This window comes from Anser brachyrhynchus (assembly GCF_964034855.1).
Source record: "Anser brachyrhynchus genome assembly, chromosome: 18".
Taxonomy (NCBI): domain Eukaryota; kingdom Metazoa; phylum Chordata; class Aves; order Anseriformes; family Anatidae; genus Anser; species Anser brachyrhynchus.
In genome coordinates, this window is record NC_137711.1 from 4,068,511 (window position 1) to 4,083,163 (window position 14,653).

The 14,653-nt window shown below is 38.6% G+C and overlaps 1 protein-coding gene across 9 annotated transcripts in view; it reads left to right on the forward strand.

Moving 5' to 3' along the window:
* The window catches only part of PECAM1 (platelet and endothelial cell adhesion molecule 1), a 39,096-nt gene extending 25,213 nt beyond the window's left edge, over positions 1 to 13,883 (forward strand). For 4 of the 9 annotated variants that reach the window (XM_080561147.1, XM_080561150.1, XM_080561151.1 and 1 more), the window contains 3 exons: positions 847 to 903; positions 7,410 to 7,432; positions 12,340 to 13,883. In XM_080561147.1, the coding sequence (XP_080417273.1) occupies positions 847 to 903; positions 7,410 to 7,432; positions 12,340 to 12,369 (110 nt within the window). In that variant the 3' untranslated portion in view covers positions 12,370 to 13,883. Of the gene's footprint in view, positions 1 to 782; positions 904 to 7,409; positions 7,433 to 12,339 lie in introns of those variants that run through there. The other 5 variants (XM_080561148.1, XM_080561153.1, XM_080561154.1 and 2 more) reach the window with 2 other exon arrangements.
* The last annotated feature ends 770 nt before the right edge of the window (positions 13,884 to 14,653 follow it).

Consider the following 14,653-nt stretch of genomic DNA (forward strand, 5'->3'; position numbering starts at 1 on the left):
GTCAAAAAGGGAGGGGAAAAAAAAAAAAGGAGCTTTTTGCTTTCCACTTCACAGAGAAACAGAAGTTTACAGAGCTTGTAACCCCACGGGTCTGAAAAATGGATGGCTAAGACTAACATTGCATTTGTATTCCCAGTTGTGTCCTTAGAGGCATAAATCTTTTCTTTCTGCATTTTCTTATTACTTTCTGTCTTTCCACAAGCCTTTTCAGCCTTCGCTCCTGCTATGTCCACCTGATCTCAGTGCAGTAATGGAAGAGTTCTGATGTAGTGAGGAACTGAGAGGAGACACTTCCTAGTTAGCACCTAAATAGAAGCTGTGCAGTATGAAATCTGCAGATATTCTTCTGAGATATTTCTCAAAGAACAGCAAAATAGATTGGTTTTGTGACTTTAAGATTTAATCAGGTTAGTTGCCAAAATAAGGCATAGTTAGTCTTCCAAATTACAGATCTCATGAGGTCTAGGATCCCTAAATCCTTAAAACAAATTGAAGAAGCTCTTTTAAGTGATCCAGAGAAACTCTTCTCTAGTGTTAGATATTTCTGTAAAATTAAAGTAATATCAAAGTTGAGAAAATTATTAGAATGTTAATTTTTAAAAGGGAAGGTTATATGGATGATAATTTTATATGTAGCAGATGAGACATCTCCCTCTCAGAACCTTATGGACTGGGTTTGGGGGAGGGGGTGTAGCTGTTTTTTCTTACAGACTCCACAGGCTGATTGCTGCTTATGTAACTATTTCCTCTGAAAGTAAAACAGTGTGTTCTGTTTGTTTAAGGAGCTTTTCGTAAGGCAAACACAAAAAAGAAAAGAAATTGATTCTGTGCCAATACATTTTCCAGCTCCTGTACAGAAGGGGACTGAAACAGTTTATAGTGAAATCAGAAAAGCTAATAATGGTAAGTAAGCTAGTGAAAAATTAAACACATAAAGGAAGCATTTGTATAGAGATTAGGGTTAAATTTGTGACTGAATAATTTAGAAGATAAATGCCTTAAAAAGCAATCCAGGTCACATTAGAACATTCCAAATAGCAGCTAAGAAATCACAGGTGTTGATAAACTGTATAACACCTTCATATTTTCTCATAAATCAATGATACTCAATGCAGTCAGATTAATATTTGTAACGTCTACTTCATCAGCCCATTGGCATTGTATAAGCTAAGTAGTTTGGCCTTGTGTCAGGATGTGAATCTGGAGCTGAACATATCCCTTAGGGATTAGGAGGCTATGTTGTGATTCAAACCCATCTCAAACTGCAAATGAACGCTTCATCCTAGTTGAAAAAGTGTTCAACTTGTTGAACTCTTCAGCTTCTTTAAGAAGTGTTCAGCTATGTTTGCTCTGCGTTATAAAATATTACACTGTGTTTGGGCATAACCCCAGCAAATATCTATGAAGTTTACAACAGTAAACTCTAAAAACCTCTAAAGCAATAAGATCACTTTAGTAGCATGGGTTGTTACTTACTTGTTTTAAGCACCATCAAAATTGTCTCAGATGTGCCAGCCACTCTGCCGTACATGTGTTACCTCCTGTAACAAAGACCTTGGAATTATTTATATGAGGGCATTAGCAGCTTACCAGCAGTTACCATCTATAAATGCTCTGGTAGCAATGAGTTCAGACACAGTTGGTTTCTTAATAGTTTGTCAAAGACTAAATCAGAAAGGATTTCCTTTACTCTCTTTGTATTAGAAAGTCTAGGTTTGGGCTGTAAACTCTTCAGTTTTTCTCCCCATCCATGTTATCAAGTGGTTTTGTTGTATAGTATGTTTAATTTTTGATCTTTGTGCTTTAATTTGCTATTATTTTCTGTTTTATAAGGCATGTCCCACTCCCTCCAACACAGTATTCTGTTTCTAAGGAACTTTTCATGTGAGGATCTCCAAGTACTTTACAAAACATAACTGAATTTTCCCTTGTGAGGACTTCTAAGTCAGTTTTATCTTCATTTTACAGCTGAATAAACACAGAGATTAGGTCATTTGTTTTAAGGTAATGCGTTCAGACAGTGACAACACTGGGAACAGAATTTCAGAATCCTGAACTTCTGCCTTGGTGCTGAGCCTATACATTGTACTAATTTTTCACAGCCTTGCAGTTAAAAGTAAAAACATCGAAGAACAGCCTTAGGCTCTTCATGCAGGATTGCCTGGCAGCATCATGAGGAAAAAACAACTCATTTCAGGCCTAAGCCCAAAAGCCACTAATATTCTGAAAAGTTTTCCAGTGAGCGTAGATTAGACCTGTAACAAGCTACAGAAGCTGACTGCGTAACCCCTTGCTTGCCTTCTGCTGAGGTGTGAAGCTGAGTATTATGCCTCTCACTATTCCTATTTTTTGACAAAATGGAGTGTTAGATATTAGAAGGATGTTCTGTGAGTTGCAGTGTAACCTCAAAGGATGGTATGGGGGAGCTGGAATTCAAAGCACTTATTAAACTTTACTTGCTGTAGTGTGGGAACTGCAATAAAATGAGATATGATTGAAAGACTGGTCTAAATTAGCCAAATGATATGCAAACAGCCCTTAATCTTGCAGTCCACCTGCTCTTTTATGCATAACATTCTACAGTTTCGGTTATTCTTGGAAACATAGTAACAGTTTATTGTTTTAATCACGTCTGTTTTTCCTGACTGATACACAGGAAAAGTGTTTCAAATAGATAAGCAGTGCATCACATAGCTATGCAGTTGCTTTGGATAGCTTTGCTACAGTCTATTTAAATGTAAAATTTGCTTTGATTTTTGATCAAATTTGACTGCAAGGTAGCAAAGTATAAATGCAGTGGAGGATCCTTAGGAAATAAATCTTAATAAGTCATTAATATATTCACAGAAGTATATTAATGGCCAATTCTGAAAGATACTGAACATTACTAGTGCTTGCAGAAGGGGGTTTACCTTTATGATCTTCACTATGTTTGATTATTCTTTGAGATTTTTGAGCAAATGCCTGAGAGTACAATCTCCTTCAGGAAGGTAACGGTTCAGACAAATGTGACCTCTGGGAAAATTATATGAATTGGGGAATTGGTGTCGGCTACACAGTTTGATAGATATAACATCCAAGACCTAAAAACTTTTTTTTTCCAATATTTGCTTGTAAATCACTTTTGTGGTTTGTTTGTTAAATTAGAATTAATCAAGTGCTTCATAAGCAGATTTGTCTTTTCAAGGAGTTGCCTGCGCATTTCAGAAATTGTGTCCATTACAGAGGAAGCTGAAGAGGTATCAGTAGTTGTTATGTCTGATGCAATTATTTGTGACTGAGCCAAATTACTTTTCATCTTCCTTTTTCTGACTGTGCTCACTGCTGTTCCCTGTAAGGCAGATGCCATGTCAATAACCAACTTCTGTTATTTATTTATTTATTTATTTATTTTTTAATTTCCACAGCTATTGTCCTTGTGCTAAATCAAGATTTCATAGTGCAGAGAATGCTCTGACCTTTTCTAAGGACCAGGCATCCGGCAGTGTGCTGAGCATCTGCCATTATTCCTTTTCATTTTCCCAGTATTGGCAATGTTATCTCCCATTCCAGTGTGTCCATCACACTATGATAAGACTTCGTAGCTTATGTGCTGTGCTACTTTTCTCATTCTGAGTACCAGGCATAAGGAGGTGCTACTTTAAAGATAAACAGGAATCTGAGAAACAAACTGTCAAATGCACATTTTGAATCCCAGAAGACCTGCATGGGATTAACTATAGTTACCCCAATAACAGTAAGAAAAGCAGGTCATTTGTAAAATTCAAGTCTACTCAGGTGGATTTCAACTGAAAGTCAAATAATAGTGCAGAAGACACGGTGTTCAGGAAGTTTGTCCAGCTATTGGATTTTTTTTTTCCTAGAGCAATAGGCTACAAATTTAGTATTTTACAGAAAATACAAAATGCTTCAGACCTCAGCTTTAAATCAGTCCTTAAGTCCAAATTGTGAGGAATGCTCACAATTAGTATCAGGTCAATAACACCTTTGCCTAGGAGTCCTTCACATCTATCAAAATAAGCTAATTTCCTTAAAATACTGCTTTCTCTGGCTGCCCTATGAAAAGGTCAAAGTATATTGGGAGTCTGGGGAATTTCCAACCAAGTCCCAGAGCCATTTTCTTTTGTTCAGAACAGAGGCAGTCCGAGACTTAAGCAAAACAGACAATTGTCTCAATCATCAGACTGCCAAGAGTGATAAAACGTGGCCTTGCTGCCTACTTTGCCTGTGCCTGAGTCCCAGCAGGCCAGGCTGGCAGCTGGTGCTGTTCTGAGGGAGGGGTCAGGATGTGTCAGACGCTAAGTTTGGCTGGGAGGGTGGAGGCTCTTTAGAAGCATGATTTACTTTCATCGCACCTTTCCTCCTCCCCTGAGGCTGTATGGGCAGGAAGTCCAGGCAACTCCATACTGGTTCTTTCTCTCAGCTCCACCCCTTCCCTCAGCACTCGTCCCAGTTCTTGGGGTAGCGCAGTTTTGATCACATTGCTGAGAAGATGAGCCAACTCTGTTTCACAGATCTCCTTATGTTTCCCAGAGCACTCCCTGGGGAATGCACTGTATTAGTAAAGCCTTGCTCCTTTGGTGAACTCAGCCTTTGCTCTACGTCAGATCCAAAGCTCACAGAAGCCAATGGTAGTCTTTGCACTGATCTTGATGTGCGCTGAGTTGAACTCATAGTGGCTTATTGCAAGATAACTGGTCTCTCTCTCTTCCTAGCTTCTCAACAGGAAAGTGGAAATCTAGTGAACAAAATGCAGCGCCAGCCTTTCTGCTGCTAAGTCTGTAAAAGTGAACTGGTTACTTGGAGGCAACTGCAGTGACGAGACAGGAAATTCTAAGAATCCTATTGCAACCAACAATGTACTATGGAAAAACAAATATATCCCAGTGGAAAGAGGCATGAGAAATCTCCATTGCATCCAGTGCTTTGGAACAAACTATTAAAAATCAGTCCCAGCAATCAGGAAATCTGCTGCAATACTTTCCTGCTACTGAGCCTCGGGCTTAATACCTCTGTACTTAGCTAAAAGTTCCCACTGAAAGCCTTTTCCAGCATAGAGAAAACTCACAAGGTCAGGGGATTCATGACATTATTCAAAAGCCAGGTCTTATGAGCACATGCTTGTTCCATGCAGTCTGAGATCATGCAAATAATCTCTTCCTTCTCCAAAATAAAAACTCTGTGTATCTTTAGGTTCTAAGACATGTTCTAGACCAAAGCCTCAATCTGAGACATTGATTCCAGAGCCAAATGCTGACTACAGCTTCAGCCAAAAGTTAGTCAAAGCCAGGTGGTTTCACTAAGACACAAACGTGCAGGGAACTTCTAATCTTGGTTGAACCTGAAATGCAAAGCACAATTGCATGCATGCCCCTATGCAAGACCTATTCCTTAAGCTGCCTGCTAAGATTCCCTGTTAGAAGCTACTGCTCCAATCAAAGTCTTGGCAGAATATACTATGTGCCTGTAGTTCAGCTTCTTCTGCTGGTATTCTAGCATCTTAGTTTTTACCAGTGTTGGAGATGGGCTTGAGATGGATTGTAAATTGCAACTGCTTAGGCCTATGTTCTCTTCTCCATAGCATCTAGCAATAAGAAAGGTCAGAGTAGATGAGGATGACACTGCCTTAAATTACTGCCAGTAATGTATTCCTCTGTAAAAATGTGTTCTTTGAATTTTAAGCCCCATCAACTAAAAGCAACAGCAAGAATTTAAATCCATCAGAAATCCATAAAAGCACCTATACTTGGAAATCTTTTAGAAGTCAGCAGCACTGGACCTTCAGCTCATTTATCTGTTTCTCCTAACAAAATATGCAACTCCTTATTTGCCCTACTGAGGAAACTTGACCAGATTTTCTGTGTATGACTAGAATCCAGCTTATCTCTATTTCCCTGCTTTTGTTAGTAGGGGAAAGTCAGGTATCGTTTGAAAAAATCTCTGTTCTCTTTCATCACCGTAAAATTAGTTTGGTTCACGTAAAATTAACTTCATATTTTTAACAGGAATGAAAAAGTAAGGTTGTGAAAAGATTGATGTAGCAAAGAATCAGCATAAGCACCACATCGTTGTGCTGTCTGCTGGTAACAATTTAAGTGAAGAAAACCTAAACACTGAGGATGTATGCTGGTTTACCTGACTGGTACCTCTTAGAAATCTTATGGCCTTCTAGCAGCACTTTCAAAGGACACATAGTGTGACATCTTCCTGGTAGAGATATGGTCCTTAGCTAGAAAACCACACTATGTTAAATCTGGGTGACAGATTACAAGAAGGCGGGATATCTGTCATTGTGACCTAGTAGCTTTGGAGTAGTAAACATCCCGTTGTTTGAAGTTTGGAATTTATACAAAATTTCTCATTTCCTCCTTCCTGTAAACACAATACATTGTCACAGAGGGCTAAACTGCAGCTCATTAATACTTCGCTTCATAAACCTTACATATAGTTTTGTCCACTTAAGGTCAAGCTTTGATGTAGCAGTAGGTCAGTAGCATTTTTGTTCGCTTCTGGCTGCTTTTGGAACACAGAAAACTTTGTGTGTGTTTCCTATGTAACTTTTTATTTTCTTTCTTTTCAAACTGGCTAAACATGTAGGCAGCAATTTCATACTGAAATTAAGTTTATGCACTGATATAATGTGCTGTAGTTGCCTGAGTTTCTAAGTGTTTTGTTAGCCTAAACATTGTGGATAGAATTATCTTGAAGAAAACTCATACTGTACAGTGAAAGCAACATTCAGGTAATCTGTGTTTCTCTGCATTCCAGAAATTGCACCCTGATTGCATACTGTGTTCATGGATTTGCTTTCAGTGAAGACGAGTCACAAGCGTGTAATAAAAATGCTGATGGTAGAAACAGTATGAGCTTATCTGCACATAAATGTACATGGTTGCAAACATAAAGGCGAGAGAAAGAGAGACTTAAGCATTGTTATCTGCAAAGTTAAATTCAGCTTTATTCAGTTTCCTTGTTCCTTGTGCTGGCTGCCAAGGGAGTTTCTGAAAGACCTTTCTTAAGGTCTGTTTCCAGTAGTAGTGTTTTTTCGTGATATCCTTTTAATATTTATTTCAGAGCAATTCTCAAACTTTAAATGTGTTCTGCCTATAGGAGGATTGATGTTGTTACTTGCTATTTTAAAAATACTTAGAAGCATAAAGAGATTACTCCACATTTATAGAGAAAAAAACACTATTAACACAGAGCCCAGTCCAAACCCTCTGCTTTGAACATAAGATCTCTTGACACAACTTTTCTTCACTGAATTTGAACCTTAGTTGAAGGTAACAGTTTTACATCATTGCAAGATGAACAAACAAATTTACATTAAACATAAAAGGCTGTTTGCTGAAACTGATCACTCCTCAATGTGCTACTTAATTATTTACACATTGTATTTTATTTTGCAGATTCTATGGAAAACAGGCATTCTGTAAGTATGCATTTTTATATGGAAAATTAAAGATAGGAAAGTTAGGTTGAGATTATTGTGTATCTAATGAGATAGAGTTCTACGTTTTAGTATTGCTACATTTAATTTTTTGTTGTTGTTGTTCAGAACCTCCACTGGACAGCTACTGGGCAATCCCCTCATAAATATTCTTACTGGTCAGGCTTTCAGTACTATGTTTATAGAACGGTCAGTTTAAAAGCCTGTGGAACTGACTGGTATTTGGTAGTGCTGGTCACAGGAGGTAAATGACAAATACTAATTTTCCAAGAGTTTGTGTTAAACACCTGCATAACTTTGGATATGTACCATAAATATTCATGCTGACAGAATGGCACAAGGTTGGAGATGGCTGCTGCTTGCTTCAGGGTCCTGATGGAACTGAGGCACTCAAGATTCAGATATGGAAGCCTGCTAAGCTGGTTAACATATCACTAGTGACAGAGACATTTTTCTAGTTCCATTTGTAATATCTATAATGTTTTTGGTGCCAGTGAATCCCCTCAGGGTGTGCCTGTTCACATGCACACACATTCATTCTGTGATTAGGATATCCAGAAAAGTGAGCTCCTTCCTAAAATGTGAAAAGTTAAACTAAGGAGGAATGTCTGATCCCTTGCACTTGAGGAAGAAGTCACTTCCATTCACTGTTTCCTTCTGGGTTCATTTTTATGCGCTGACACAACAAACGGGATGACTCTGTGGGCTGGTGGTGAAAACTGAGACACTGTATGAAATTTTGTAGGCAAGCAACTTCAGAGTACATAGATATGTCGCAGCTATATTTTTCTGAGAGGTGAGAACAGTACCATATGTGGAGGAGCTCAGCTAAACTACTAGGGGTTTTACAGTGGTTCTGCAGGCTGAGGTACAATATGCTGAACAGCTTTATAGGGCTAAGAAATCAGTGAAAAAATAGAAATTAAAAAAAAAAAGACAATGACTTGAATGAGCAGTTCTGCTCTCAAGAAATCTGATTCAGGAATGTACATTTCAGGAATACTACTCTGAATGTTAGATAAGCTATCAATCCAACCTCTAACCAGGGGTTAGAAAGATTTTTTTTGGTGGTGTGGTGGGATTTTTTGCCATCCACTTTGTGGCTTTGGAACTTTACTTAAAAAGAAAAAAGAGAAAGACTCATAAATAAGAATCACAATAGCACAGTCTACGTCAGCTTATTGCATCCATTTGAATTTTGAAAGTCTCCATCAGCACTCACATCCCCCTGGGATAAAAAAGCAGTCCATTGTATTATTTACAGACACTGGCAGAGCACTGAAGGTCACAGATTGTGTTACAATAAACAGACATATTAACAGGCCAATGGGGTTTATAATATCATTGTCTGTCTTAGTTTAAAGGTTTGTTTTTATTCTTTGCTCTCAATTTTCTAAAAATAAATTGAGCTAAACCCTCCTCTGTGTTATACCAGGCATTCCTTGGAAAGTCACACAGAAGAAAGTTTGTCCCTGTCCAACACAAAGGGAAAAATAGTCAAGAGTAGCTGTGACAGATATCTGGTGTCCATTCTGGGAGGAGTTTGTTCCCCCCTCATCCCCACCATTTATCAAGAACATTGGAAGAAAGGCTAAAATTTTATGAACATCTTTTGTTTTCTGTTCCTGTGGCCAAAAATGAGTCAAAAATCTCTCCATGAAAGTATAATGAGGCTGCTTCAGTGCAAATGTGCTGACCACCCCACATAAATTACTTTTCTATTAATTAAATAATAGGGCTATTAAAACTTGTTAAACCATACAATCTATGAAGTAATGTTAGATTCTAAGGGGAAAAAGTGTCAGCTGAGGGCAGTTTTCTTTGTGTTGTTGGTATAAATCCCTGTTAACAGTAGGAGAGTAATAAATTTAGATTCTCTGTAAAACTAACCTCATTTTCAGAAACAGCACAAAGAAAAATCAGCTTACAACACTTGCACATCTTACCTGAGTTTTCCTAAATAGTCTTACTCAGTTCATATCTGTAACACTGTCCCATCTTCAGATACTGTTCATGTACCTAATGTAGTAACTGTTCCTTTTTTGAATAATTAGTGCTTTAAAAGATATGGCAAAAACAGGTCCCAACCTTCTTCTTCTTAGATGCCCACTACTATTCCTAATAAAATCTGTGACAAAAATGTAGCACCATCCCTCTTGTGAACCCTCCAGAGAAGTGACTTGCGGTAGGATTGGACAGATAAATTTCCAGGCAACATAGATGAGAACAGAAGAGTCAGGGAACTGCTAAAGGTCTTTCTAGCGTTATTTTGTTGCAACAGTTCTTCTCTGTAGGTCATTTTCACTCAGTGCATAACTGAGGTTTGGTCCAAACGAGGAGTTGTTGGTCCTACTCAAGAAAAGGAAAATGCTCCTCATAAAGTGATCAAGTGGCTCAAACTTCCTCCCCAGCTGTTCTGCTTCTTTACAGCCAGCTGAAATATTTGGCTCGGAGGTGCAGCTGCTTTTGGTTTGCTACTCCCCTAATTTGTGAGTGGAAGGAGGCCTTCAGCAGGCATCTTAATTGCAAGAAATGCCAGATGGATTACTTACCTATAGTGACATATCAAAAAACTTGTAGAATTTGCTTCTGTCTAAGCAGTAACAGGTATTCCAGAAGGGTCTATGGGACAAAAGGCAAAACAACAGAGACAGCAGTATTTTGCTAAGAGCTATGTTTTCAGAGACAGGAGGACATGCAATATTTTTGCTTCAGTAATCATGGTGGAGTCTCAACATCAGATCTCACTGTCCCTTTCACTCTCTAAGTTCGGACAACAATGTGGGTTCTGCTCCTCAGATAAATTCTGTTAACTTATTCAGTTCTGCAGTGAACTTTCTGATCTTTCAGATCTTTCTGAAGTCACAGCCAAAACAGAGTACTACATGGAGGAAAAGAAAGATGAAGAAAATCATTTTAATAATAAGTGCTAGCCTTGCTCCCATCCCTTTGCCTCTCTATAGTTTCTGTCAGAGTAAATATAATCCAGGATGGAAATTCAGGAACTTTGCTTCATCTTCACTGAGAGACCGTTATAAAATTGAGCTCAGGGCTCAGACAGTAAATGTTGTTTACTAAGAGTAAGTGCTGTGTTACACAGAATCATTAAAGTGTTTGCATTATGTCAAGAAAAGTGGTGTATTAGAAAAACAGTCAGTTAAATTCTGAGTTATTTGAGTTGTATAAAGGTTTAATTGCACTATAGTCCTGACTGATTTGCCATCCAGGCTAACGTTAACCTGAATGTCTTGGGCTTTTGGGACGGTTAGAAATGAACCCACAGTTTTGGGGTGGGGGTTCTTACCTCTTTCTCCTCTGTTTCAAGAATTTGTATCTTAAACGCCATCCATAGGAAGTATTTGCAAAAGAAATGAATTACTTAGAGAGGAACTGGGAGGAGGTTTCCTTCCTGAAATCAGAGCTGGCAATCTTTCTGAGTTATTTAATGGTCCCAGTTTCTGAAAACATATTGAAGGAAATATCTTAACAATGAGATAGCCACTTCGCCAAATACTAATTGGTATTGTGTCAAATTTACCTCAGCGGTACATTCTGACTTCATATCTCCTCCTCCCGTATTGCCTCTGTGTGTTTGTTTGTTTGTTTGAGTCTGTCCAAGGAGTATATGAGGACTGGCAGCCTCAGTTGGAACACAGTGTACTGTTAGCCGCCTATTTGTATGGCCTCAGAATGTACCCTCTGTGATAGAAACACGTAAAAATTAAATCTATTTGCAGAAATATGTTTGTTTTCAGCTACTTTCTCATCTTACTCAAGTGATCCCAAATGCATTTTGTAAATTTTCTGTAGTAAAGAAATTGCTTCATGTTGCTAGCACAACATAGCACAACCTAGCACATGTTGCCAGCAAACCCCCTTGGAAGGGGGATCTGGCACGTGTTTAACTGTGGACAGTAACATGGCACAATAGCTCCAGACAGGAAATGAGGATGAAGGATGTGTCAATTTAAAACTGGGGGGCATTTCAGGCAGTCAGGATATGAAAAACAAGGTGATACTCTGAAATAAACACTGAATTATAAACCAGGAATTCCTGCCTCTGACTCATGGGGCAAATCCTTTGGGGGTAAGTCCACAAAAGGAATTAGGCGCCTCAGTGCTGACAGACTAAACTATTAGGTTAGAGGCCATCACGTACTCTTAGCAGATATTTGTGGGAGGAAGACTTGCTATGGCAACTGATGTCAGGAAAGACCTGACAGTTGTGAATCCTCGGTGGACAGAATTATTTCTGTCATGTAACATAAAGTCTATAAAGCTTGGGATCTCTCCTTGACCCTTCCCACTGGTTAGTGCAGAGGACTCCTCCAACTGCACGCTGCCTCTCGTGGTTCTCAGTGCCAGGTTTCAATCTCCCCAGTGTGTACTGAGCAGATAACCTACTGGAAGGAGTAGAAAGGTGGTGTCTGAAAGTTGGATGATGCATTGCTCTCTGTTAATCTACTCAAATGCTTCTTGAGAAAGTTTTTTGTTCTTGTGGAACTGAAGATCAGGGCCTAATTGTGGTAACTGGGCATCTACTTGTAAATAAAGGAACTGACTTTCAGATCCATTCAGTGCCAGCAAGTTCTATAAGAATCTAACTTTTATCAGTAAACACGCAGTTACAGATGTTGCTGCTTTACAGTATTGCACTTCACTCTTTGATTGTTAACCCAAATCCCCAACTGTCTTATCTCCTTTTTTATCTGATGAAGATAATGCTAATATCTCCCCAGGGAACTGTGCATATTTATTAGTTCATTGTACAGTGGTCTAAGGAAGATGTTATTTTATTTTAAGTTTTTGTATTGATCAAAAAAGACAGGAGAGGGCAGGGGGCTATTTATACTCATACATTTTTTTTTTTTTGGTCTTGTTGCCAACAGAGAATACAAGGGCATCCTGATGCTACCTAGAATACTCATCTCAAACATCATCTGGGAGAAGAAAACAAGCCGAGATGGAAGATGTTGCAACTGTTTCAAAAGCTCTGCAGCACTTACTTATGAGTTTGCCAGGCTCTTCTTTTCAAAGTTTATTTCCTCAGGGGGAACAATAGAGATATTCCTAAAGCATTTAATGGAAAAAATTGAAAAAAAATTCTCATAGGGAAGTGGCTCTGGAAACCACTGACCTAGGTTCCCATCTTTAATTTCCCCTGCTAATGCAATTTTGTCTTTCTAGCCTCCCGATCCATCATGCTCTGAGGAAATAAAAGGGGAAACTACGGCTGAGAAAGTACATTTCTGCAGTGCAGTAACTACTGTGATGCTAATAGAATGTAGAAATATCTAAGCTTGCTTTAAACTAGCTAACTTGGTAATCAGTAACACTCTACTGTGGCAGAACAGAGCTCAGCACAGCCTGCCCAGCCATGTATGTACTTCGACATGATCTTGCATCTTGCGCTGAACTCCCTGTGCTGCAGCAGCTGGACTGCTACCAGTCTTGGAGCCAGCTAATTTATAGCTCACTTGGATGCTACACTGCAATTAGGGCCTAACAGAAGAGTGAGCTCTGGGCTCTCTAAAAACTTGAATAACTGTTCAGAGATTCAGTACTTTACCAAGTGATTCTCTCAGTAGAGACACAAATATTCTTTATTCTTTGCTAAACTGCTTTTTCCCTCTAAAAGTTCTGATGTTGTTGGTTAGTTTGCTGTGATGGTTCTTCAAGGAATGATTGCTAATCACACTTATTTTGGATGATGCAAAATAAACATCTTGAGTGGGTGGATACTACACCGATGTCGGTGAGTTTGTATCTGAAAGTTATGTATAATGCTTATTCCTGGGATTTTAGGAGAGATCTGAAGTTATACTTGTGCCCAGCTTGTCCAGTATGGAACTCCATACCTATTCCTCTTCTCTGTAGTATGATAAATGATTATCATGGATCCAGTTCTGGACCTGGATCTAATCTCTGAAGCCCATGTTTTTTTCAGTTGCATTAGTTTAACAGAAAAACAAAAAGTACTGTCCTTTAACATCCTTTAACAAGCTGGTCTCTGACACTGCAATTGCTCTCCTTTTCTTACTGCAGATTAAATTACTACAAGATCTGGGCCACAGGTAAGAAGGTTCTCATTTTAATTAGAAAACAGTGAAAGAGAGGACATGGATGTGTATATACATATATAGTTACTGCTTTAAGCATTGCATCAAAGGCACAAAACCAGCAAGAAATACAAAAAGGTTTTATATCTTCATTCCAAACTTTAAAATTTTCAAGCTCCAGTTACTGGCTAGTATTTCTAATTTATTGTTCCCTATGCAAATGTTTTTTGTATCATAAGCCTTTCACAAATGACTGACTTCATATCACTCTTCTGTTGAAAAATGTTCATTCTAGCATCCCACAAGTGTCCATACAAATGTGTTACTATGGGGAATGTGAAAAGGTGTTTTAATAAAGAAAACTCTGAACTGAACTTTGCACTGAATCTTGCATGTTCGTATTAGTGACCACTTGCAAGTGAATATCTGTGAAGCTTGTTCTCAGTGTTGAATCATATAGATACATTTCATAAATTATGTATGGAAGATGTCATCTCTGCAACAAGTGATTTCAGGCGCCTAGATCTGTTGTCATGGACCGGTTTAGCAGCAGGTAAATACATTAATTAAGTTTAAGGGTGAGCACGTGAGTGCTCACATTCACATGTCTCTTGCTGAATTACAAAGCTAAAAGTTCCTCCACAAACCTTCCCATAGTCCCTGTCACGGCTAAGAAAAGCACTGGTTTCTGGGAAGTTTCATGATGTCATCTGTGCAGGATGGAGTAGCCATTGGACAATTCATTGGTCTATTTCAGATCATCCTGTGGCTAATCCTAACTTTTGGATTTAGCTGTAATAAAGGTTATTTGCTCTCCTGAAACATATTTGATACATTGATTTCTTAGAGTGCTGTGTACTGCTTTGAGCACTTTTGTTTTTTCTTACAGATATATCAAAAATATGTTAAAATATGGGACATTAGATCAACAGACATCTCCAGCGAAGACTGGGCCCAGGAAGTAAACAACTACACAAGGAGTCCAAATGTCCTGTTATGAGCATGTCTTCTGGATGCCAAACAAGCCTCATTGTCTCATTGGAAACATTCGGGAAATAAGTCTTGAATGTGTTACTGAAGCAGATTAAAACCCAGATTAGAGGTCAAACAATATGTTATTGAAAAACAACCAAAAAGCCTCTTC